The following is a 26,330-nucleotide window of genomic DNA, read 5'->3' as shown; positions in this document are numbered from 1 at the left end:
TTCGGTTTTTGGTTTTTTGAGACAGGGTCTCACTACGTAGTTGACACTGACCTGGAACTCATTATGTAGCCCAGGCTGGTTTCGAACTCATAGCAATCCTCCTGGCTCAGCCTCCCAAGTGTTGGAATTACAGGAGTGTGCCACCATCTGGCATTTTTAAATAGTTTCCATTTACACAAACGTGTACATGCTAAAATGTTTATCACAGCATTATTTGTAATGTCTAAAAAAACTAAAAACAATCTAAATGTTTCCCAGAAGGAGATTTGGAAGCTATTCATATAGTGGTATAACATATAGAAGGAGGTAACTCCATCCATACTGACTTAAAAACGTCACTGAAAAGTGACATTTCAGAGAGCAATTTACAGATCTCCATCTGCATTTCTGTATTTGTCTTCTCAGTATGTCACAGTTTAAGGCTGGACAACTGCATGCATATGTGTAGGTATATATGGTGTGTTATGTTTGAGCACAGAAAAATATGGGAAAAAACCACTCCTTATGATTAGAAGTAGTTAGCTCTCAAAATAGGATGAGGAATAGGGCTGGTCTTTATGATGTTCTTACCTGGTCTTGCAATAGACTTGCTGTTTAGAATAGGTTGAGAGCTTTCTATATTTTTGTCTTGCTCTGAGATACTGATATGATGCAGAACTTATATGTTTTGAAGGTATGTTAATATTCATCCATAAATGCTTTACCCTGATGTCCTTATTTTTTCATCAATTATGAAAAATTTCAAAAACAAAAGTATAGAAAATAATGTAGTTTCCACATATCTAACCATCTTGAACTAACAAATGCCAGCATTTATTTTCTACTCATTAATTCTTCCTTAATTCATTAAAACAAAACACTATCAATATAACTGAAGTTCCCAGTGAACTCCTTGCCAATACCATTTCTCCTCCCTCTTTAAAGGCAACCATCACCTCAGAATTTAATGTGTATCCTCTTTGTCCAAACGTTTATACTCTTGGTACATATTTCTGACCATCTGTAAATAATGGCAGTGTTATTTTGTCTGTTTTAAATCTTATTTAAATATTACATGTAACTTTATAATGCACATTCATATATGCAGAAATGTAGATCATATTTTTGAAGTTTGCTTTTTTCATTGTCTTGCTTTTGAAATCTATTCTTATTGACATAACTGCTTTTTATTCATTTTTATGTCATTTGTTGAATTATAATGTATACAATCTCCATTTGATAGGCACTTAGGTTTTCCTAACTTCTTGCTGTTAGATACAATGGCATCCTATAGCCTTCATGTGGACATGACATAGACATGGAACAAATACGCTCAGGGTTCACATAACTGGCTGGGAGGATTGTGTGTTTTCAGCTTCTGTGGATGTCATCCTATGGCATAATGTCATATTGTTGTAAAGTCCAGAATGAGTCATTTTATGTTTCCGACTGTACTAACTTTTCACTTCTCCTTTAGTTTTTGCCTCTGTTCAGTAAAATATGGCAGGCCATAGTTTTAATTTACATTGCTATGCTTATCACTAAAATTAAATAACCACTTCTTATTCAAAGGGTAAGAGTGGGCTCTCAGGGTAGCAAGTGCATGGGTAGCTTTTGTTTTTGAAAATCCTCTACCCACATTAGGAAATAAATAGTATTTGAGATCAATTTATGCCCGTCTCAGAAAGGGCATGGTAAAAATCTCTCCAGCCTGTTGGAGGCTGAAGGAAAAAGCTGCTGTCATTGAGTCTTCATACTAATTGATTCTCTTCAGTTACATACAAAAAGAAGCGCCAGTCATTTTTTTTTCCTGAATAAAATCCAGCATTGTATGTCTTACTATACTTCACTTCAAGTTCATGCCACAATGATGGGAAAGTGGCAGATGGCAAAGTTGTATGTATAGTGACCTGTTTTCCAAAGAAAACATGGGAAAAAACATGGGTCTATGATGAGTAACTCATCATGGGGATGCAGTTTAAGTGAGTTTTGTCTAAGTTTTGAACAACGGACATGGATCACTTTTGTAGAGATAAAAGCATGCTTATTTTTAAAAAGGCCTCATGCACAGGATTCCTGGCAGGTGTGAGTACATGCAGGTCACAGTCCATGATCAGCCGGCCCTATTGTCTTTAGGCCTGTGGCAGTGCAGAACATCACAGTGGGAGTGTATGGTGGACAGGGAGCAAAGGGGAAGAAGAGGCCATGGCTCTCAATTCCTGCTGAGGGCATCCAGTGACCTGAGACCTTTCATTAGACTGTGCCTCCCCAAGGTTCCACCACCTTCCCAGAGCTAAGGTCTGAGCCTTTGATACACAGGCTTTTGGAGGACATTCAGACCCAAACTATAACATGATTCCTCTGAAAATTAAATGAAAAGACAAGTAGAGTACTCACCACATGCTAGGTACCATGGAATGCTTGGGAGTGACTTAGGCCAACAGTTTTATTCTTTTTCATGTTTAAGTGAAGCTTACATATCTTTGATTATGTTTCTGATGATGAAGGCTAAATACAAAGGCACATTTCCTACAAGAAGTAGGAAAACTACATTCTAAGCTCCATTGCTTTGAGAAGGATTAAACTCGGTACTCTCTTTCTCTGTAGTTGCCCAGAATTAAGAGAACTGCCAAATGCGAGGCTCCCTTACAGTGAGACCCTTGGGTGGAGGCCATAGCCACAGGCCCAAACAAAGCTGAGTGGGTGAAATGTGTGACCTCTCCTTGAGATTATGGCCAAGAATGAAACAACTGTCTTGATATTATTTTAAATGTGGGCTCCTAAATGGTTGGTTCTGGTGTGTAATGGTTTCCCAGGTGGAGGAGGTGCCAAGAAAATGTTCACACCAGCAAGTCATTGAATATTCTCTTCCTGAGAGGCCTGGCTGTGTTCCAGAACTTTCTTTAGGGCAACACTCAAACTTGTCAGAGCTAATGTTGCAGGGTTTTCAAGCAACAGATTTGGTCATTGCTTTTACTGTTTGAGTGCTGAAAATGTGTCCTGATATCCACCCACTCAAAGATTCTCATCTGCATCCTGAGTCTTGAGCAACTTCGTGGGTCCCATCACCCTCCAGTTCACAGGAGCCAGTTGTCTGGGAGTTGACCTTGACTGCAGTCTCCTTGCCTCCAGCCAGCCACCCTGGCATGACCCTACTGCCTGGACTAGTTATGGGTCTTTTTCCTCTCTCTTTTTACCATCGGCCATGCTGACTCAGTCCTCCATAGTCTCGAACTCTTTTATCTTTCCTCCTATTGATAGGACACAGGGTGGGCTCCTCAGCATGGCACTGCTTGCAGCCCTCTGTGGGCTGGTCCCTGTGTCACTGTATCTTCTTACAGAACTGAGCTCTGGAAGCTGCCATGTAGGTCCACATTTGAGTTTGGTCTCTCTTTCAGAGAGGTCCCATACTTTCTGTGAGACCTTTTTTTTGTTAATTTAAACAAAACTACTTAATAATAGTGAATGTGTGAATGGTTAATAGTGAGTGAATGGTTTCTAAACAGCATTTTATATTTTTTTAAAAGAAAAATCTTCTCTATTTAAAGACTTGGAGAAAGTCCATTCTTATTGTGTTTACATTCTTTTAAAACAAATCAGATTCAACTGGCCATGGTGGCGCATGTCTGTAATCCCAGCACTCAGGAGGCTGAAGCAGGAGGATCGCTGTGAGTTCAAGACCATCCTGGGCTACATAGTGAAACCCTGTCTCAATAAATAAATAAACAAATAAACAAACACATAAATAAAACAAACCAGGTTCTATCCCACCACTATGCTCTTTCCATGACCTTGTTGTACGATGGATCTTGCTGTGTTGTGATAATTTGTTAGCTGGCTGCTTCTCTGCTTGATTCTGAGCTGCTTGAGGGCAAGGCCAAGTCTGCCTGACATTAGTAACAACAGTATTTTTCTAGTGCTCGAGCCAGGTGTGTAGAAAGAGATAAGTATCCAGAACTGCTAGGCCTTTTTAAATAAAAATCAATATATTACTGTATTTTTATGTATCTAAGCATGAAAAAAAAAGCACAACATGGGTTAAATAAACATTTTAAAAAACTCAAATGTTCTAGAAGACAGCATAGTTCCTGCATTTTGGAGGTAGAAGAGATTCACAAAGTGAGATCTAAAGCCCGTGGACCAGAAAAAGAAATTTTGGGTTTGTAAGGATTAAAGTTCTGTAGGGCAAGAGACACTTTGAACAATATCAAATGCTAAGCAGCAGATCAGGTAAAAAATATTTGCAATGACTAAGTCCTGTTAAAACAATATAACTCAGGGCCGGGGATTTAGCTCAGTGGTTTCACTGCCTGCCTTGCAAGCACAAGGACCTGAGTTCGATCCCCACTACAAAAAGAAAAAAAAATATATGTATATATACATACATATATATGTATATATACATATATATGTATATATATATGTAAAACTCAATAAGAAAAAGACAACCCAATACAAAAAATGGACAAAGGACAGGAATAGGCGATTCACAAAGAGGAAAACCAAGTATACAGTGAACATGAGAAAGCTGATAAACCTTAAAATATTCAGGAAAATGAAGACTGAAGCAACAGCTGACTGTGAAGGGCAGGGTAATGCCCCATGGTAGGGCTGGGGGTAGATGTCCATGTGAGGCAGGTTAGGGGGGCCACATGGTGCCAAGAGGACTCTGTTGTTCCTACTCTAATAACACGTATGGCCTGCACTCATCATGTGTACACTCTCCTGTACATATGCTACTCTTCAATACACTGTTGAATCAATGAACTGTTAGAAAAGAGAGAACAGTTGCCTAAGGACATAGTGAAATGAGTATCTTTACAATGTCTTTGGGAGGGTAAACTGGTACCACCAAGTATCTTACCAAAAGATAGGGTAATTTGACAATTTGTAATGAAAAACTAAACTATGCTCTGGTAACCTAGGTTGCAAAAATACTGCATGTATACACAAAGATTTAATCACAGAATTATTGGTGATAACAAATAACCTGAATGCCCATGGAAATGCTTATCCTGGTACATTCACCCATGAGGTTCCATGTAGCTGTTAAAGGGGTTTGGGGATATTAAAGGGTGGGAGCAGATTTCTGAACAATATATAATGTAGACATCATTTTGCTAAAAGGGAAAAAACTCCATTTTTATATGTATATAAAATAGAAAAAAATCTACCAAAAATGTTTTCAGTTTACACTTTTCTAGTCATTAATGATAAGCATCTTTCCATGTGCTTGACATGCATCACATTGTTGTAGTGAATTTTGTTTAGATGTATTGTCCACCTTTTACACATTTGTCTGTTTATTTTACTGGTAAGCTTTGAGAGGCCTTTCTGTATTCTAGATATAAGTCCTTTGTTAGAAACATGATTTGCAAACATTTTCTCCTTTTTTTTGTGATTTGTCTCTTCATTTTCCCTCTGTATATAGAATATATTGTTTGAGAATAAGAATAAGAATATGTTCTTTTGAGGGTCCATTTATTTTTCTTCCAAAATAATTTGCTATCCCTTAAGTTGCCTACAACCCTTCTCTGTCCCCAGTGAAGACAGTATAGGTTATTGCTCTCACTGAGCTTTTTGGATATCCATTTTTCTTTCCTGTGATGATGCCATGCACATAATAAATCTGTACTTTCTTAATTACTAGCTGTATAGTAAGTTTTGAAATTATGGAATCATCCAACTTTGATATTTCTCAAAATTGTTTGTTTTGGCTCTTCTGGTTCCTTTGACTTTTCTCCCCCTAGTACTGGAATTGAACTCAGGGTCTTTTGCATGCTAAGCAAGCAACTGAGCTACGTCACCAGTTCTTTTTTATCTGATCTTATATTTTGAGACAAAGTCTCACTAAATTGCCAAGACTGATTTCAGATTTGTTATCCTCCTGACTCAGCCTTTCAAATAGCTGGGATTTATAAGCATATTCCACCTTGCCCAGCTTATTCATTTTAATTTTCTTCTTCCTAAATTTATATTTAAGCTGATACATTAAAATACAAAAATTGTGCATATTCATGTGGTGCCATGTGATGTTTTGATATATGTATATGTTGTGCAATGTTTGTATTGTGTAAGCAATAATGTTTGTATGGTGTAAGCAATATACAAGTATATGTATGTATTGTATAAGCAATCTCCTGACAATTAGCTCCCAGGAAGAGACAGAAGAGAAATCTGCTGATAATTAGCCGTATCTTCTGTATCTTATCATATGATCAATAAAGAATGAATCTGTCACTCATTATAATTTTTTATATATACATGACTATATTTGGTACAACTAGACATCCAGCAGCAGCAGCATTAACCATGAGTGTGTGAGCAACCTCTGGAGAGGACATCGCGCCATTTTAGAGGCCACTCCGCACCTCCATCTTTGCACACTTGACTGGTTGCCTGTGTGGCATCTCCTCTTTACATACAGTGAGTTCCTAATTTTTGCTAAACTGAATCATGCATTAAATTATTCTTGATACAGTTGCTGCCCGAGTTGGAGCATCACTAAGGCTCCTGGCCTGGACTATTGCAGCAGCCCCTTGCCGTTTCCAGTCTCCCTTCCCTGCCCTATCTCCGCACAGGGTCAGTCTCATCAGTTCTTTGTTCATGGCCTGCCCTTGCTCCTCTGTAGGACCCAGCCGTCTTCTACTCCTGCTCTACTCTGTCCCCTTCCACCCATAATATAAACAAGCATGAAAAAACTAAGCACAATATGGGTAAATATTTTTAAAAACAGACAGTCTAAAAGAAAGCACAGTTCTTACATCTTGTAGGTAAAAAAGCCGCACAAAGTGAGATATAAAACCCATAGACCAGAAGATCCATAGTCTTTTGGACTAATGTATTTTGATATGCATCTATCATTCTAATATCAGAGTATTTTTACTGTTCTACAAATCCTCTGTACTCGCCTATCCATCTTGTTCATAAACATTTAGAATTGTTTTAGTTCTTGAAACACTGGCCACTTTATCATTATGTTTACTCCTCTCCATCTCTGATAGTATTCCTTGTTCTTAGGTCTACTTTATCAGATATCTAAATAGTCAGTGCAGGTTTTTTCTTTGTTTGTTGTTTTGTTTTTTGTACTGGGAATGGAACTTGGGTCCTCACTTACGAGGCAGGCGGTAGAACCACTAAGCTAAATCCCCAGTCCCAGTGCATGTTTCTTTAGTGTTTAGAAGAAATGTGTTTTGTATTAGTTTGCTTTCCATTGCTATAATAAACTACCAGAATCTGGGGACTGTGTGAAGAAAAGACATTTATTTAGCTCACAGTTTTAGAGGTTGAAAGCCCAAACAGAATCACTCTGGCTCTAGTGAGAGCCTGCTTGACTGTGTCGCATTTTGGTGAATGATATCGTGGCGTGGGTATATGTGAGAGGGAGAGATTACATGAGAAGATAGCCAAAGAGAGACCAGGAAGAGCTATGTTTCGTCTTTTAAACATCCTCCTTTTGCTGTGCGTGGTGGCACACGCCTGTAATCCCAGCACTCAGGAGGCTGAGATAGGAGGATTGCTGTGAGTTTGAGACCAGCCTGGGCTACACAATGAGTTCCAGGTCAGTCTCAACTACATAGTGAGACCCTGTCTCAAAAAACCAGAACCCCCCCAAAAAACCCTCCTTTTGAGAATTAGCTAGGGTCTCATGAGAACTACATCAGTTCTGAGGGTATGCTGCCAGCAACTCGTGTGTGTGTGTGTGTGTGTGTGTGTGTGTGTGTGCATCTTAGATAGTTTAAAGTTAAATTTTAGTCTTTTATACAGTCTGAAAATCAATGCCTTTGAATTGATGTGTTTAGACGATTCACATGCAATGTGATTATTGATAGAATTGGCTTAAATATAACATCTTATTAATAGTTTTTCTATTTATCTCACCTAATCTTTATTTCTTTTCCTGCATTTGTGTTAACTGAGCATTTGCATATTGCCCACACTTTTCATTAGTGCCTTAACATATTAATCATAGTTATTTAAAATTTATCACCAGATTGTTCCAATATCTGATTTTTATCTGAGTCTGCTTCTGATGATCACTTTGCCTTCTTGGTGTTGTTTTTCTTGCTCTTTCATATGCTTTATAACTTTTTGTTTTTGAGTCACAGCCATCCTGAGCAGGGCAATAGATGCTGAGGCAGTTTTTTTGTTGTTGGTTTGTTTGGTGTGTTTTTTTTGGTACCAGGGATTGAACTCGGGTCCTTGTGCTTGCAAGGCAGGCCACTGAACCGCTGAGCTAAATCCCCGGCCCCTGCTGAGGCAGTTTTTAATGTCTGGGAACTGGCTCACCTTTCCTTCTGTTAGACTTTCATTGTAGGGGTTTGAGTTAATCTAGTTAAAGGTTAGGCAAGGTTTAAGGTTTGTGGTTGTTATTGTTACCCTAGGTGCATTAAAGATTTCCGATTCCTCTAGCAATACTGTGTGTTTCATATGAGGACTGGTTGGCTAGAGGATCTTGTGGGTTTTTCTCCCTCAGTATGTCTACCCTTGGCTTCTGGTTTTCCCTTTGCATTTTCCTCATGTTCTCCTTTTCTCTCCCTCCCAGCAGTATTCTGCAGGTACTTGCATTTGTCAGCCTGGGGAAAGATCTGTTTAGGCTTCCTCTTAGGTAGGGATCCTCTCCCTGGTGCTTGAGAGTGGCTTCTTCGTGCTCCTGGATTTCCTGGGGCGAGTAGTATACCCCTAGGCATACAGGTTTTTAGTTCAATTCCCTTTATTTCAGCTCAGTAAAGAGACTTTTATTTGATGCCTGTCTCCATTCACCTCAGTGAATTAAAACTCTAGTATTTATACTACATACTGAAGCAGTTAGAATGTAGGTTGATCCTTAATGTCACAAGGAACCTCTGTCATACTTACTAGTTTTTCCTGTTTGAGAACTGTATGGCTTCAGATAGCAATACTAAGTGGACTGAAAGTCACTGGGCCTCATTATGTACTGGAAGGATTACCTGTGGCCAGGGTAACCTGTCTGTCCTGAGCACCAATAGCACCTGTAACATGGAACAAAACACTTCAGTGCTGGTTGTCCTTCTGGAATAAATAGCACTAAAATAAATGATCATTAAAAAGATTTCAAGCTACGTTATAAATGGTTTTAACGTGCAGCAAAGTGTTCTTTCTTTTTTGAACTTAGTAGTTGGTGGGCTTATCATGGGAATACCAAGGAAGTTTTCTGGCAATTGATAGATTAAACGATGGGCAGATGTGTGGATATTACTAACCAGTTGGTCAAGTCTTTGATTTTTCTTAGAGATTTTCAGCTAATAACATTGCTAAGTGAGTATATTGATGAGACACATATAACTACATATCTGATTCCACTTGTATATTATGTGAAGCTTCAAAGCAACTTGGTTTGCTCTGCCTTCCGAAAAGCTGTGATATGGACACATAACACATGCCTAACTAGTTTACTAATCTTTAAACCAAGGGCTTTTAGTAGATTTTGGTTTTAGTCCTGATTTAATGATATATATGGCTTGGTAAAAGACCCTCATTGATGTACATTTGTACTTGTACATGTTTGAAAGAAGAGAGATTATTCTGTGTTGAGGGAATTGAGCTCCCCAACTTAGCAGAAAGGTTAGAACTAACTAGACCAGTAATTCGAGTGATGACCAATGGCAGGGTGAAAAGTTGCTGACACAAGTTCTCAGTTCTCAAAATAGAACTCATCCTCTTTTAAGACTTGTGACTCATGGCTTCAGAAGTTGTTACATTTTTAATCAAGGATCGTAATTTTGTTCACCTAGAAGCTGTGACTAATACATACCTGTAGGTGGGGTATGTGTTCACAATTGTTTTGCCAGGATGAGCTTTGCATTGATTAGAGTCTTACCACTGGAGAAATCCTTCAAAATCCTCTGTGGGAAGGAAGTGCTTTCCTTTCTTAGACTAAATATTTAGGACTAGCATAGAATTTTAGTTTATCCTCAGATTTATCTATGGGCCAAAACTATATCATGTACTTTTGTTTGTTTGTTTGTTTTAGTGCACCTGGGAAAAAGAGCCTAGAAAACACTTTTTCTTAGTGACATGAAGGGCTGGCTGCTTGAAAGCATGGCATGCTTGTTCTCCATGGCAAGTCTTGGGTTTCTGCACTCTTGTGAGCAGAGGTACTGACTGTCCTGTGGTTTAGGATCATCTTTTCAGAGATGTTTGTTTAAGTAACAGGCTTGGAAAACAGAGCTACTTCTGGGGCCAGGGGCCGGTGGGTTTGCTTATAGTCAGTTCTAAAATATTTATGTTTTCTAAGCTCAGAGTTCCTCCACTGTTACACAAACCAAGAATCTCACTTCACATCATTCCCATGAGACTTGGGGATGAGGGAGACTAATGTGAATGGGAAACTCATGCTGCTCAATACCCTGTACGTGATACAGCTCTTGGTTTCAGACCTCGGAGTCCCGTGATTTCTCCCATGCTCCATAATACTAGCACATGGATAGGATAGAATCTCAAGCCCTCCATTGTGCTTGACACTATTCTTAATCATTGCCCTGCCTTAAGGTTAATATAAAAAATATTGAAAAACAAGAAAAAGTAACTTTTAATCTCATCATCCTAAAACTATTATCTCGGTAGTATTTTGTATTTCTTTCCATTCTTTTCAAATAAATGAGTAAAGTGAGCAAGTTGGGAATATTACATGAAACCAACTACTACAATAACAGAATTTTTCATTAATTAATTCATTGATTCAACAAGCGCATACTGAAATCTTGTTTGTGTCAGATGATATCCTCGGAACTACAAATATAGCCACAAACAAAAAAGTTATTTAGAAGTATATTTTTAAATATCCAAGTCTAAAGGATGATTTTAAAATATTAATTTCTGTCTTAATTGCATTGTGGTTATAGAGACTGGTTTATGTGATAAGAATCTTTGAAATTATTACAGTCTGAATTATGCCCTAATATAAGCACTGTATAAATATGCCTTGAATTCTTTTTTTTTTTTTTTTTTTTTTTTACAGGATCTCACTAGGTCTAGACTGACCTGGAACTCACTATGTAGGAACTCACAGCGATCCTCCTGCCTCAGCCTCCCGAGTGCTGGGATTACAGGCATGCGCCACCACGCTCGGCTGGGATTTAAAAAAAAATTTTTTTTTAAACAGGGTCTCACTATATAGTTGAGACTGACCTGGAACTCACTATGTAGCCCAGGCTGATCTCAAACTCACAGCAATTATGCCTTGTATTCTTGAAAAGAATGTATTTCTTAGTAGATGAGCCATAGCTCTTTATATGTCCAATAGCTCAAAGTTACTGTTTTTCATTTCTACCATGTGCTTACTGAATGTTTCTATGATTATACTGTCAATAATTAAAATGTTAAAATGTTATGCGACAGTGATGGATTTCTTTGGCTCTCCTTGATATCTGTTTTTACTGTACAGATTTTGTCTTTGTATAATTTCCTTAACCCTATCTTCTAGTTAGCAATCTGTTCTTTAGCTATGTTTATTCAATTGCTTAACCTATTAAATTTTTAAAATTTCAGTGACTTTATTTCTAAAATGTTCCTAATTAGTGCTTTTTCTAATCTGCATGTTTTCTGGGTTCATTCCTTTTGGTACTTTTCTTACTCTATGAGAGTACTCTTTGTTTTCAGGTCCTATCTTTACTCTGCCTAGGTGGTTTCATAATTTTAGCTCCTGTATTTTCAGTGGGGCTCTTATTTTGTGAAACTGAAGGATGAAGTCACCTCTTTCAGAATGTATCCCTCTAGAGTCTGAGTTTGTACCCACTAAGGTGTCAGTAGCCAAAGAGCAATTTTTGTGTTGCTTTCTTGACTTGGATGTATGCAGACTCTGTGTGCAGTATAACTCTGAATGCCACACTGGGTCAAATTCAGGAACACATTTTAATTTACCCTTCTTCTACCCTGTGACCTTCCCAGGTGGAGCCCAGACCTCGACTAGCTTGTTCACCTTCCACCCTCAGTAGGGGGGCTGTTTATTTAAACTCCTGGACCAGGTCCTTGAAAATTCAGTCTTTTGAGGGTCCTGGTGAGTCCTATAGATCTGGTTCCAGTTCCTTAAATCGTATGACTCATGGTTTCAGCCCTTCTGAAGGCTTTTGATCCCTTATCCACAGACATTGAAATCTACTCCCTCCCCAATGGCCCTAGGGTGGCTCTTATGCTGGCTGCTTTGGTTTTCAGCTTCCTTGTTTACCTACCTGGTGCTTTTCCTTACTTTTCCTGATAACACAGCTCTTCATTTCAAAGGATGACTTGTTTTGTACAGAAATATCCAGTATTAGTAAAGGGAAGACTAGTTTTCTGGTCTATTTCTATTTCTACTGCTGGAACCAGTCAGTTTGTGGGAGAAAATTTATTAGCGCTCTCTGTCTCTATCTCTATCACTGCTGCTGTCTCTCCCCGCCCCATTCATATGGAATTGCATGACCACTTTTGTTCTTAGAGTCCTATGTATTTTCTCTTTTTTGTAGCCCTGTGGTTACCTGTGGGGAAAGCTGGTAAAGTACTAATTCTAGTTAAATTCTATTGTAGGCTAGAGGTCAGTTTTCAATACACAGATGAACAAATAAATAAATACATATATGCATTTACATTAACTTTCTTTTTCTGAATTTATCCATTGCCTTTCCTGATGGGAAGTAAAATATCAGGACTTGTTAAGCAGTATAGTGTCAGTCACAAACAAGGCATCTGTTTTCCTCTGCTCTCAGGTGGCAATCACTGCTCCCTGGGGATGTGCCCTGCCCCCAGCAAGTCGTTCATACTGCAGCAGTAGATACCAGCTAGTGTCTTCTTACCTCCATCAGGTCTGACACTACCTACCCAGAGGCAGTGTCCAGTCCCAAGGGTAGAGGGCTCAAGTCCCCTAGGTCCCTGTTTTTCTGGCCCCAGGTTCCAGGTGTGTTTACCTGAACCAATTGCCTATATATTCGGATTCTTATAACCCCCTCTTTTGAGTTGATTAATAAGCTCAGTGACAAAGAATTCAAGCAAACACATTTACTGATTTATTATAACGGATATCACAAAGGAGGCAGATGAAGAGACGCATGGGGTGAGGTGTGGGAGTCAGGGAAAACATGCAGTTTCTCTACCCTCTCCAGATGGTCCTCCTTCAGGACACTCCACACATCCCAGTGTCCAGAAAGTCTCGGAACCCTGTCATTTGCGCTTTTATGGTTCATTGTATGGCATAATTGAAGCATAAACAACCATGTAAAAATGTGATCAGGCAAAAATGCTACCAGCCTTCTGCTCGGCCTCTCTGTGTGGCCCTCTCCCTCCTGACTTTGAAGCAAGACCCCACTGGAATGAGAAAAGCCTTGTCACCTAGGATCAGACAAGATAGGTCAGATGGTTTCTTAATGGCCAGTTCAAGGCAGGGAAAGATTAGTTTTTATGACCTGCTTTGTGGGAGAAAAATTCTGATTTTTACAGCCTCCTTTGGGGACAGAATTATGGACCAGGAACTGTGGTCAAAACTCAAACTGTTTTCATGATAATATCACACAGAGCCATGCCACAGAATCCCAGTTGTCTCCATTTTGTGAGTCCATATAAGGTCCACCTTTGAGGTTGGGACTCCACCTTCTGTGCCCTGGATACCTTCAGCAGATTTTGTGGTTTCAGGGCAGGGAAGACTCAGTTAAATACCTGGGGCTGTAGAATGTGCCTCTTCATGCAGACCCTGGTGTAGAGGAATAACAGGAAGGAGCAATCAAAATGTCTATTAATTCACTTATGACTCCATGAGTTGACTCATATTGCTGCAGACCAGAATCATATTGAAAAGTGAAGTCTAGACTGTTTTTATGAGAAACTCTTGAGCTAAAGAGAAGATCAAATAAGGACCATTAAAGAAAAGTCAACTTGAGTGCCTTTTATAAGAAAACAATTTAAAATAAAATGAGACATGCTTATTGTAACAGGCAGAATTAATAAACTCTTTTGGGGGGGGCTGGGGATTTAGCTCAGGGGTCCTACCGCCTGCCTTGCAAGTGCAAGGTCCCAAGTTCAAGCCCCAGTACCTAAAAAATAAAAAAAAAGTAAAAGAAAAAGAACAGTAAAAATTTGGTTCTTTTTAGTAACATGGATAAAGAAGAAAGACTGAGCAGATAAGAATCAGGAAAAGAGGCAAACATAACATTTCACTTTCAGACCTAAATAAAACTAATGCTGTGGCTAAAAAAGATAATTATGTAGATTTTTAAAAATAATGGAAATATCTAGAATGTCTTCTAGAAAAAGCTATGAAATTTCTACCTAAAGCCTGTAAGTATGACTAAGCCTAAAAATCTCTATTCTTAAAATACCAGTTTCCTTTTACTGCAGACTTTCTATCCCAGCATCTAGAGAGAGTGTATCACTTTAAGATGAGAAAAACTGCCTTTAGAATAATTTTTTAAAAATATGTTGCATTTTTGCAATTGTAGTCATAAATGGCTTCATTGTTCTTTTCTACCATGGACAGATGGACTCAAGGTACATATAACTATTGACTTGAAGATGTTATTCTTGTTGAAAATAGGATACAACTCTTTTATGATTATTATGGTTGCAAATGAAACTAGTTTTATGCTACCAGAACTAAAAAAAAAAAAAAAAAAAAAAAAAAAAAGCCTAGAGTTTTCTTATCCTAACAAAATACTGTATATCAAATACAAACAGCTCTTTTATGCAAATCAATACTAAGATAAGTTTATTAAGGCTCTGAGTTTTGGCTAAAAACACCTAGTTAAATTTCTCTCATTAAAAAGAGTGTCTTTTAATTTCTATGTTTTTTTTTAAGGTACCACTCATAACTTCCTTTAGCTTTATTTTCCTCCTAGAGACCTTCCTCTAGGGACAGTTACATTAGACATTAAAACTTTAACATATGAGGGAGTCGCAGTTTAGTCCACAGCAGCTACACTTTAATTTCTATGTTTTTTCCCCCAAGCACAAGCAGTTCACCCTGTGCTCTTTGTAGCTTTGTGAATTGCCTTACCATGAACAGAAGTCGTAGATAGAAATGAATCAGTCTGTCCAGTCTAGAGACAGAAAAATAAGTTACATAAAAATAACTTGTGTAACCCTCTCTGAGTCTCACTTGCCAACCACAACTCAATGCTATTTCTCACTGAGAATAGTGATTACTGGCCACTCTTACCAAAATCCTTCTACTTCTTAAAAATTCATTCCTTATTCAAGAATCTTTCACAATTTTGTGTTTCATGCTATTCCTAACTCTATGTTTAAAAACAAAATAACCCTGGCTTAAAAAAAATCTTGCTGCTTTCTCACTAGAATTATTAGAAATGCAATAAAACTATATGATAACTACAGCCTTCAGTAAACTATTTAAATTTATTATTTTTTCATGTGAAGCATTTAAATTATAAACAAATGATTTCACAAAAGATACAAACATATTCTTGGAATGAGGATGATATCCCAGAATATCTTTGGAATGAGGAAAATATCATGGGATAGTCACATAAGCAGGTAGCATTGACACCTGTACACGCTGTTCCCTGTGGCCCCTTGCGGTCACCGAGAAAGGACTGCTCTTGAAAGCCAGTGGCAGTGATCCCCCCAGGTAGAACACCTAAGCCTCAGGAAGTCAACTCCTGAATACACTCTGCACTGATCTTTGGTTCAGAAAGGTCTCTTTTGATTAGGTATAATTTGTTCTGAATACCTGTAGAGTTATCTTAATGTTTATAATAGGCTTTCCATTTTTAAATTTGATTTTTGAGAAAATAAAATGAGCCTTTAGTTAGGGTACAGTGCCACTGATTACCAGTGATGTTGAAAACTAATGTACCTCACCCTTTCTTTTTTCTTAACATATTATACTCTGGACCAAAATGGTCCCTTCTTCTTCTACTTCCTCCCTGCCCTACTCCCCCTGCCCTTTATGTCCAGTTATAGCAGTCTATTAATCTGATAGAATTTTAAGATTGTGCTCTTAGGAGAAACTTTGAGAAGGAATGCACAATGTTAATTAGACAGATTGTTATAGAGATTGGGCTAATGGAGGCTATAATGCAGATTGCTTTCATCCTCTGCCATGATTGCAACAGGAGTATAGCTTTCCTATGCTTTCCTGCCATGTTGTTCTCCCCCTTTAAAATGGTCACTGAACTTCTTTGCATTTTGATATCTGAGCACTGAAGTCTTCCAATTTGGGGTTTCTTTCTGGAGAGCACACTGAAGATAACTTCAGATATTTTGTACTAGTGAATGTAAATTTTTTTAGTGACAGGATGCCTATTTAAAATGCCTCGATTGATGGTAGGGGCTCAACACAATTTTCTTTTTACCAATTACACTTTTGGAAAATATGTGTTGCACATAGCAGGTAAACTTCCAAAGTGTTTCCTTGACCTGGGGAATCAGTAAGCTGTCTTGCCATGGCTGCGCTGATTTCCAAAGCAGAGTCCTTATGAATTAAAAACTATCTGTGTACTTTTAATAAAACAGGGACATTTATTTATGACTCACTTTTTAAAAGTTAGAATTAATAGTTATACTTGCAATACCATTGTTAAGTTTCTTCCTTTCTGGAGGAAGGGAAAGGGAATGTGTTGAAACTTAACCTCACCTGTCACCTGCTTCTGCTGAGCCAATGAGAGGGAGGAGGAGGAGGCTCCTTTTCATGCACATTAATACCTGAGAAATTTTGTTGTGCTTTACTTCCCAGATCTTTCATTTGCTTGTCAAAATGTGGTCATGACCGTGGAGGTGGTTGCATGTGTTGCATCTTCCACCCTTAAAACAAAACCTAGGCAAGCTTTGAGCAAATATCAGTGTTTTGGGAGATGCTGCCAAAGTTTAAAGAGGTGAAGGCAGGCTGATTGCTGCCTGCAGTATCTATTACCAACATTTCACACGTGATGGCTTTCTCAGGCAACGGCTCCTGAAAGACCACTGAGATGAGAAGACAGGCAGGTGGATTCCCAATGATGGGTTAGAGAGTCAGAGCTGCCCTGGTCTCCGGTCTTTGTGTCTGCTGTTCTTGGCCTTCCTCCCAGGCTCTTAGGGGCCCAGTGAAAGACAGCATCCTCTCCACACTGAAGGATGTGCTGCTAGCCAGGGTTGTGGTTCTGATTTACATGGCACACATCCATTCTCTAGTAAAGTGCCTGAGTGAAAAGTAAGGAAATGACCTCAAGGTGTGATGTGGAGAGGCATGACAGCCCTGGCCTGGCACATCCCACACAAGTGGGTTACCCTTAAAAGCAGCAATAGGAACAAGCAAACTGCATGCCAAAGTGCTACTGAAAACTCTTACATAATTGTAGCAGGTTTGGGTTTCCTCTGGTTCAAGTTGTCTTGCCTCGCTGATAATCAGACGATCTGAAGAAAAGCATAGGATTTCAGGGGAGAATCTGCATGACAGCCTCACAATGAGGCCATTCACCACGGCCCTTTCATTAGCTCACACGCGATCTGCATCATTCTCAGACTCTGGCATGGCTACAAGGCTCCATTTAAACTTAACCCAACTTGCAGACTTAACTGATCCAGGAATGACTCAATACAACCAGCCAGCTACTGTAGCTCTTTTCCCCTCTTGATAAGGGAATTTAACACAATGGGCTTTACAGTTCTTAAATGACTCCATTTTTTTCTTGTCTTTGAAATGTGGTGCTTATGTGACCTTTTGTTCTTAATACAATTTCATGTGGCTTGATTATATTTTTTGAAAGTCTACACAAACATGATATGGACCGCCCCTCCTATGAATAAATCTTTTAAAAAATCGTACAGATGATATAGAAGTAAATTCATATGTCCTACATCCACATAGCTGATTTCAATATGTTAGATACTACAGTATTATGAGCTATTAGATATAGTTAAATCAAACTTGGAAAGATTTTTCTTTATTTTTGAGGATTGATTGTAGTTAATACAACTTATAGTAAGCACTTCAACACTGAATTTCTATTGTTGCACTCTTCTGGTTATTTTCACTATCTTCAACGATACATGAATTTAACATTTCAGTGAAATCGTCCAGGTGGTAAGAGGCCATGAAGTGACCACAAAGCCAGTAGACCTGTGTTTCCCTTCAAGGCATCCTTGGTGGAAGAGGGCACCCCTGAAATGACAGTGGAGAGGACATCCTGTTGGGTACATTTGATGCCCACTTTTTTCAAGGGTAGTGAGAACTCAAACTGGATGCACAGCTGAAAATACTGCTTCAAAAGCTTTGGGAAGCACCAGGATGCTTGTTATTAGCAGGTGCCTAGGCTCCACCCTCAACACCCCCCCCCCAGACTGATTCAATAGATTTGGGGTAGAGGCCAGAGAAATTGCATTTTTAGATAAGCACCCAGTAGACTGATAGGTGACTATTGGATCATAGTGAGAATCATGATGCTGAAGTTACCAGGGAATGGTGGGAGTCCAGGCTGCCTCACCCCTAGCTGCTGTTGCCCCCAGGTTAGCAGGGACCCCACTCTGTTGTAATCCCCAGAGGTAGGAGTGGCAGAGCAGCAGGACAACCCTTGTGCTTCAGGGTCTTGAAGCCACATGAACATCCACTCCTATTTGCTCACATCCATGTCAGGGTGGGGCCCACCTGCCACTGTGTCATGTACCTAGGACCATGCCTTCCTGTGGGCCTGTGCTGGCTGCGTGAGGCTGTCATCTCACTGTCGTCCAGCTTTGTAATTAGAGGGTCTGAGCAGTTGTTATCTGCAGTAATTAATCCAAATTTATTTCTCTATCCCCACCCCCACCCCTATTAAAGTTGTTTTCAATTATTAGAAACAAAGGTCTTTTGCAAAAGGACTCCCAATTAGAGATGGATCCTCAGGGAACCTTTTGGGAATTATGTGTCTTTATTTCACGAAGATGAGCTTTTTTCTTGAAGACCAGTTGATTGAATGGTCAGAATAGATAGGGGAAGGTAGGAAAAGTATGATGACACCATTGAGGTTTGCAGCACTTTGCTGGGACTGTTGTTGTGGGTTCTGTTGTGGGATCTGTCCCCATATAGCTGGCACACTTTTTATGGTGAAAATTTTCAGTTGGCAGACTTCATTGCTCTATTTATTTAGGTATTTACTTATGTGTGATGCCAGAGGTTGAACCCAGGATCTTGCATGTGCTAGGCAATGCTCTACCACTGATGCTCTACCTTCTCCCCCCAGCAGGCTTTTGCTGGTGAGAATTTTCAGGCCTATGCAAAAATAGAAAGTACTGATACTGATCACTCCCTTTCCAGGGGGCTCAAGATGTTTTTAGTGGCCTTTTCCATTCTTTAATTTCACTGGTGGTTTATAGGGGAGAAAAAGTGATCTTTTTTGTACCCACTTCAAGGTTCAAGCCTGAGGCCTTATAACAAAATTCAGATTAATAAGAGAAAAGTATCCAGTTTATTTAAAATAAATTTTATATGACAGAGAACTTAGAAACCAAGACCCAAAGAAACAGGGAATCTTGCATCCTTTATACTCAGGTTTGATGAAGAATGGACAGCTACACGGGTGTGATTGCACAAGGGCGTCTGACCTAATAGTCACAGCTGGGGAAATTAGCAAGGCACGTGTTTGGATTCTTGCCTGTGACCCTGTGTCTTCAGAGACAAGGATGCTCTTTTCCTCTTACATTAGGGTCTTATGATCTGCTTTGGGGGCAGGTAGATAACTTTCTGACAGCTGGCTTCAGGGGAGAAAGGTGAGAATACTTCAGGGAGACCTTCCTGTTTCAGCTGTTTTCTCAAATGCCTAAGTGCCTTATGTTGGGGTGGTATGTTCTGAACCTTGTGCTTTTCAAGCTGTGTCCCTTTAGGAATGTAGTGAACATGCAGTGTCTTGCTTGGGACCTTGCTCTGTCCAGAAATCATAAGTTGTCCTTTAAATGTGTTCTTTCAGGAATGTGTTCCGGAAAACCTAGAACTGAAGAAGAAGATTTTTTCCCAGCTAGATCGCATTGTGGATGACAGGGTCATCTTAAGCAGTTCAAGCTCTTGCCTCCTGCCTTCTAAACTCTTTGCTGGTTTGATACATGTGAAACAGTGCATCGTGGCTCATCCTGTAAGTATTTTAAACCCAAGGAGACGATGTGGTGGAGGATGCTTATAATCACAGCTAATCTGGAGGCTGCAGTATGAGGACCACTTGAGCCCAGGAGTTTGAGGCCAGCCTGGGTAATGTAGCAGGCACTGCTTTTTTTAAAAAAAGTAAACCTGGGGCATGTATTGTATCTCACCCCATTTTGGATGGGGGCAATAAATTCTAACAAATCCCTCTGAATTTTGAATTGCTTTATTGAGATAATACCAGTATTTTAAGAAAGAATATATTTTAACTTTCTTGGATTTTTGTCTACACACATGGAATGAGCAATATTTGAGGCCTCAAGTAACTCATCATATAGCCAAGAAGGCAAACTATTAAATAAGTAAGTCCACCACCAAGGAAAAAGTGCTACCTTAAAAATATGTACACCAAGAAGGATTTTGTAGATATCTCATTTATCCAGTGTAGTTCTTGAACACACTTCAGAGTGGGATGAGTTTTATTAACAGTCAGATTCTGGGTCTCACTCCTGAGATTCTGATTGAGGAGATTTGGCTTTCAGCCCTTGTTCCCCTTTCCCTGTCCACTGTCATTAACTGGGGAGACTTTCTCCCCAGGAGAGGCTGGGCAGTGGGTTGCACCTGTCGTGGGAGCACCCTGAACTTTTTGAGGTTAATGTATCAATGAAAGAAAAGGGGAATGAGGGCAGAGACTCGGGGTTCATTCAGTGAATATAGCTGAAGTTCCAACTGTGTAAGCTTAGCTTGGCCGTGGAGAGCCAGGACAGTGATGGAAAGGCCAGCTTAGCCTGAGCCATGATAATAGGGGTGGGGAAAATGGCACCCTCATTTTGCTACCACCCAGTCACCAAAGGCTAAGGCTGGGGAGAACCCACACGGAGTACGGGGGTTGCCTGGCTGGAGTCTGACGGGGCTGAAGAGAGGAAGAGTGTTAGGAGCTAGGGAAGGGCATAAATAAAACCCTAAGCCGAGCATGTGCACAGGGCCGCAGGATGGTGAGGAAACATCATCTTTGGGAGATCAGGTAAAGAGGAAGTTTGGAAGGCTCAGGAATTCAGGTTGAACATCCCTTATCTGAAGTGCTTGGGACCAGGAGTGTTTAAGATTTGGGGGAGGCTCTGGGAAACTGGAAGCTGCTTACTTAGATTGCTTCACTTTGCTTATAAGAAAGCTTCCCATTTCTAATGAATATTTTTCCTTCTAAGTAAGTTTTAAAAAAAACTATTCAAAAACCATCAAGGGCCGGGGATTTAGCTCAGTGGTTCGGTGGCCTGCCTTGCAAGTGCAAGGACCCAAGTTCAATCCCCGTACCAAAAAAAACCAAAACAAAACAAAAAAACATCAAATTGTTCAGAAACTACATCTTAGGCTGTTTGACAAGACAAATCGCCATATCTCAGTTTTAAACTACCTGATGGGCGAGACTACTCCAGATTCACTTTCTTCTCAGTCATACCCAGCAGGACAGTCAATTACTTGAGTGATGACATTTCTCTCTCTCTCTCTCACACCTCTTGACCCATCCTTATACTGTTTAGTAAGCACAAACTTTATTTTAAAAATTAATTTATTATTTATGTAGAGTATTTTAAACCAAAGCCAGTGTTAACTAAAGCAAATCAGATAACCTGTTATTTGTCCCTACTTACTCCTATACTTCTGTATTTTTTCTGTACTTGAACTGATCATTTTCAGCCTCAGGGGATTGGGGGAAAGCCATTTTGAGTAAGGTGGACAGGCACCCCTAAATAATTGAGAACCATTGATAGCCTTTGAGGATCCCAGAAATTACCTCAGTCTCCCAGGCCCAGGTTGAAGAGCTTAGCACTCAGCTCTCAGCCCCAGCTCTTCAGTCCTCTGTGATCTTTGCCTGATCGGAAAGTAGGATAAAGGAAAAGGAAGTTTGCTCATGCCCCCAAAGGGCCCTGACAAAGTGGATATTAAGTAATTGTAGAAGATTGCAGTCTCCACCCCTGCCCAGGGAAGCCTCTCGCCAGCATGTTGTGACATCCACATGTTTTCTCGGGCACCCTTAGCAGGGGTGGGAACAGGATTTCTGGTCATTTCCACACTTGGGGGTGAGCACAAGGCAACACCTGGTGGATGTGTGCTGTTTGCTCTGGAGTAGTTTACATTGGGCCTTAGTGTTGCTTCCTAGGCTGAAGCAGCAAAAGTGGCTATAGATGCTGCCATAAGGAAGGCCAGAAAGAAGAGTATTCATGTGCCCATTTTCTCTGTTCTGGGCATTCCTCTCTTTAGTGTCTCAGTCATTGGTCAGAGCAGCACAGGGTTCCTCTGATAGCCACACTTGCCCAAGCTTTCCCTTCTCTTCCTTCCTGGTCTCGGTTTGCAGAACACTGCACCCTGAGGGAGATAGCAGTAAAGGGGAGTATGTACTTGCTGTGGACAAGACTACCTGCAGGGGTGCAGCCCAGGCAGAGGCACACAGGTGGCTGCTGTGTACTGCACTGCCTGGAATCCAACCAGGTCTGCTTTCCTCCCTACTGCACCGAGAGTGTCCCCACATATTGCCTACACTTGTGCCTTTTCTAACTCATCTTCCAGTCAGACATGGAGGACATTCAGCCTAGTTTTGGTGATGAATTACATGTTTGACTGATGGGCTTGCTGTTCCTGGGGTGGGTATGTGTCTGTCTGTTCCTTGTGCATCTGTATGTTGCTGCTTGGTCCAAGCCTGTGCTGCTTTGGTTCAGAAGACTCCTTTCAGCTCTCTCTATGGGATGAGAGCACTGGCTACAGAAAGTCTCAAAACATGGGGTATTCAATACTCTCCACCCCAGTGTATTTAGCCTGTGCTTTGTCCTGGGAAGGGGAAGAGGACCTGCCCCACCCCCCATGACGTGTGGATGAATTGTCAATGGCCAGGCTATCTCTTGGGAGGGCCCGCCACTTCTCTGTGGGGCTGGCTGGTTCCATCCGCAGAGAGGGGGTGAAGGAAGCCTCTGTTGGCACACTGTGCTATCTTCAATCACATGCACTGGGCTCTGTTTCAGATCCCTGATGGGACAAAGAATGCTTTCCTTGTGCTGGCCCAGCCTTGGTTCCTACAGATCCTGGCAGCTACAGCCCCTCTCTATGCCTCCAGCCAGATGCAGCTACTTGGGCTGAGCCAGGGAACATCTCCCAGGACATTTCAGAAAGTACCTCCCTCCGTGGGTATATGTCTTTCCCCATTTCTGGAGGGCATGTCTCCTTGTAGAAGGCCCCAAATAAAGGAATGAGTGTCCCAGGGAACCTGTCTGTCCTTTAGTCTGTCCAGCAGAGGCCCTTCAACTTTGTCCTCTCTCTGTTGTGTGACATTAATGATCACCATCACCAGAGAAGCCTGGGACAGGGATTGGCCTCATCAGTCAAAGGCCATCATGTTCTGGCCAGAGTGACATCACCCCAGCTGGAGACACCTTCAAATTTTTCTCAGCAGCCCCCAGCTTGTCTACAGGACACAAAAGTATGGGTTGAGGTCCATTTTGTGGGATGCAAAGAGCCATATCATCAAGAGCCCCAAGTGTTGTAGTTAGCTGTGTCCCTTATAGTGGGTGGTGGGTGATTACTACAGAATTTTGAGTTGGAAGGAACGTGATCAGAGACCTGGTTTTAATTCATTTTTAAAACTTGTGATAAAATACACATGCCATAAAGTTTACCACTTTCATCTCCAGAATGCTTTGTCTTCTTGAACTGAAATTTTATTCCTGTTAAACATCAGATTTCCTCACTCCCAGCCACTGCTATCATTCCTTTCCCTGTAGGAACTGGGTTGCTGTGGTCTGCTGGGCTCAGTGGAAAGGCTGGTCAGGCTCTATGAGTAGTATTTGCTTTGGCTGTTTGATAATTCTCAGTGGGGAATCGCAAAGTTTCTCAAAGTGAACCAAGAAAACTAAAGTAAACCAAATGAAAGATTAAATCCTGGCCTGGGCCAGTGTATCTTCTGGGCCCTCCTGCAAACAGTAACCCGCTCCTGACTCAGGTCGTGCTGATAGGCCTGCTGACTGCTGGAGCAAGAAAGGGTTTAGGCTGGGGAGGCAGATGTTTGAGGTGCAACATGGAAGAAGAAAGGATATCCCAAGTTTTGGGAGATACCGTTGTCTTAACACTGGCATGGGAGATCATCAGAGGCTGCAGGGAAGCAGGGTCAGGAGAAGTGCCGATAAGACAATTGCTTGCAGAGACCTCTCCTGGGAAGACCAGGATTAGCCATAAGCATAGGAGATGGGAGTAGAACGTTATGTGTTGGTTACAATTTTCGGTTATGATTTTCTTTTAATAAACCACAATTCTGCCCAAAGTTCTGTCTGCTTCGTGAAGGCATTTCTCTCTCCTTGGACATTGCATCTAAGGGTTTTTCCAAAGATGCACTTCCTCACTGACCACTTGAGACAGAGTGACACCCCAAACTGAGAGCCACCTCCTTGACCTTCCTCCTTTCTCCCTTGCTTAGGTGAACCCACCATATTACGTCCCCCTGGTGGAGCTGATCCCTCACCCTGAGACCGCCCCTGCCACAGTAGACAGAACCCATGCCCTGATGAAGAAGATCGGACAGTCCCCTGTGAGGGTCCTGAAGGAGATTGACGGCTTCATCCTGAACCGCCTGCAGTACGCAGTTATCAGCGAGGCCTGGAGGCTGGTAGAGGTTGGTACCCACCTACCTTCTTTCCAATGAGCAGGACAGCAGAAGTCACTGCTAGGCACCATCGGCGTTCGATGTTCCTTGCTGTGTTTCAGGAACACAGAGCAAGCTTAGAAACAGAATGTAACCTAGCAATTCATTGTTGGAGAGATCACTCTCCTAACATTGTCATTTGCTGTCATAGCATGATGACATACCTCTTTCCTGCCCTTTCATAACATTTCCACATAATTACCTGTGTGTGACATGCAATATTTCCCCACAGACTCAGCTTTTACCATCCCCAATGTTAAATTTTAGTAGGAAAAATTATATTTTTTAACTTTTTATATTTTAAACTTTTTTTTTTTAGAATACTAGATTCTGTTTAATCACTGGATTTTAGTTTTTACAAATACTCTTAAGACAATTCAGCCTTCTAGAGTTTTGGCGGGGGGAAACAGTTCTTGCATGTGAAGAACAGTTACATGCTCCATTTTTCTGTAAATAACTCTATTGTGTACAAACTTTTATTCCCTAATGGAACCCAACTTATTTCTAGAATCTGGGAAATAAAAAAATTAATAAACATTAAACTTACTACAAATAAGTTTATGTTATATACAAGTAGGACCTATATTTTATATACATATTATACACATTTAACCATAAATATCCATAGATTCTATATTCAATGATTCAATTAACCTTAGATCAAAAGTATTTGAGGGGCTGGAGGTGTAGCTTAGTAGCAGAGCCTAGTACACATGAGACCCTAGGTTCAGTGCCGGTCACCCAGAACAAAACAAAAAATTGAAAAAAAAAAAACGGGGTCTGTTCTGAGCATGTTCTGACTTTTTTCTTGTAATTATTCCCTAAACAGTATAGTATAACAACTATTTACATAGCAATTACATTGTATTTGATGTCATCTAGAGATGATTTAAAGTATATAGGACGATGTATATAGGTCCTATGTAAATACTGTACCATTTTATTATAAGAAACTTTAAGTACCCATTGGTTTTGGTGTCTTGGAGGGTCCTAGAACGTATCCCCATGGATACCAAGGGATTACCTGTGTATTTAGCCTCATCTTTTAATTAAAGAACTTTACATATGAAGACATGTCTAGCTGTGTATGTTCCCATGCACATTTGTGCAAGGGTCCCTGGTTCCTGGCAGGAGACAGGTCAGAGCAGCCCCAGGATGTGGAGTGGAAAGTCACAGAATCTAGGGGAGAGACCACTTGGCTCTTACCCATTCCACAAGGCTCCAACAACATACTCCCGGCCATGCTGCAGAAACACGGAGGAGCGCCTGAGGGTCTGCCTAGTGCATAGGCAGGGAAGAAGGGCTTGGCTAAACCTGGCATGGCCCCACAGTTCCTTGTAGTGACTTGCAGTGCTGTGTGCGGGGCCTTACCAGAGACAGGAACCAGGAAGCCAGCTGTGCCTCTCCTTCCGTGGGCATTGCATTACACCTGCTCAGCAGTTCCTCCAGATCCCAGTACATGTGCATGATATACGTGACACTCGCTCCTTCCTCCTCTTAGATTCATCATCCAACCAGCCTGCCCTGTGTGGCTGGCTCAGAGAGGCTAATGCTGTGATTCATTGCTTATATCTGCTTGTTCTATACCTGTAAGATGTGGTTCTGTAATTTCCGCTGTTACACTGGCAGTTTAAATTT

At 40.6% G+C, this 26,330-nt stretch overlaps 1 protein-coding gene across 6 annotated transcripts in view; it reads left to right on the top strand.

The window, feature by feature from the left end:
• Window positions 1-26,330, top strand: part of Cryl1 (crystallin lambda 1) — a 125,040-nt gene that overhangs the window by 77,015 nt on the left and 21,695 nt on the right. For all 6 annotated transcript variants that reach the window (XM_010633798.2, XM_033759882.1, XM_010633799.2 and 3 more), the window contains 2 exons: window positions 19,842-20,003; window positions 24,468-24,662. In XM_010633798.2, the coding sequence (XP_010632100.1) occupies window positions 19,842-20,003; window positions 24,468-24,662 (357 nt within the window). The remainder of the gene's footprint in view (window positions 1-19,841; window positions 20,004-24,467; window positions 24,663-26,330) is intronic.

This window comes from Fukomys damarensis, unplaced genomic scaffold (assembly GCF_012274545.1).
Source record: "Fukomys damarensis isolate Sample0158 unplaced genomic scaffold, DMR_v1.0_HiC HiC_scaffold_38, whole genome shotgun sequence".
NCBI lineage: Eukaryota > Metazoa > Chordata > Mammalia > Rodentia > Bathyergidae > Fukomys > Fukomys damarensis.
Note: the sequence above shows the minus strand (reverse complement) of the source record. Positions and strands in the feature narration are given on the sequence as shown.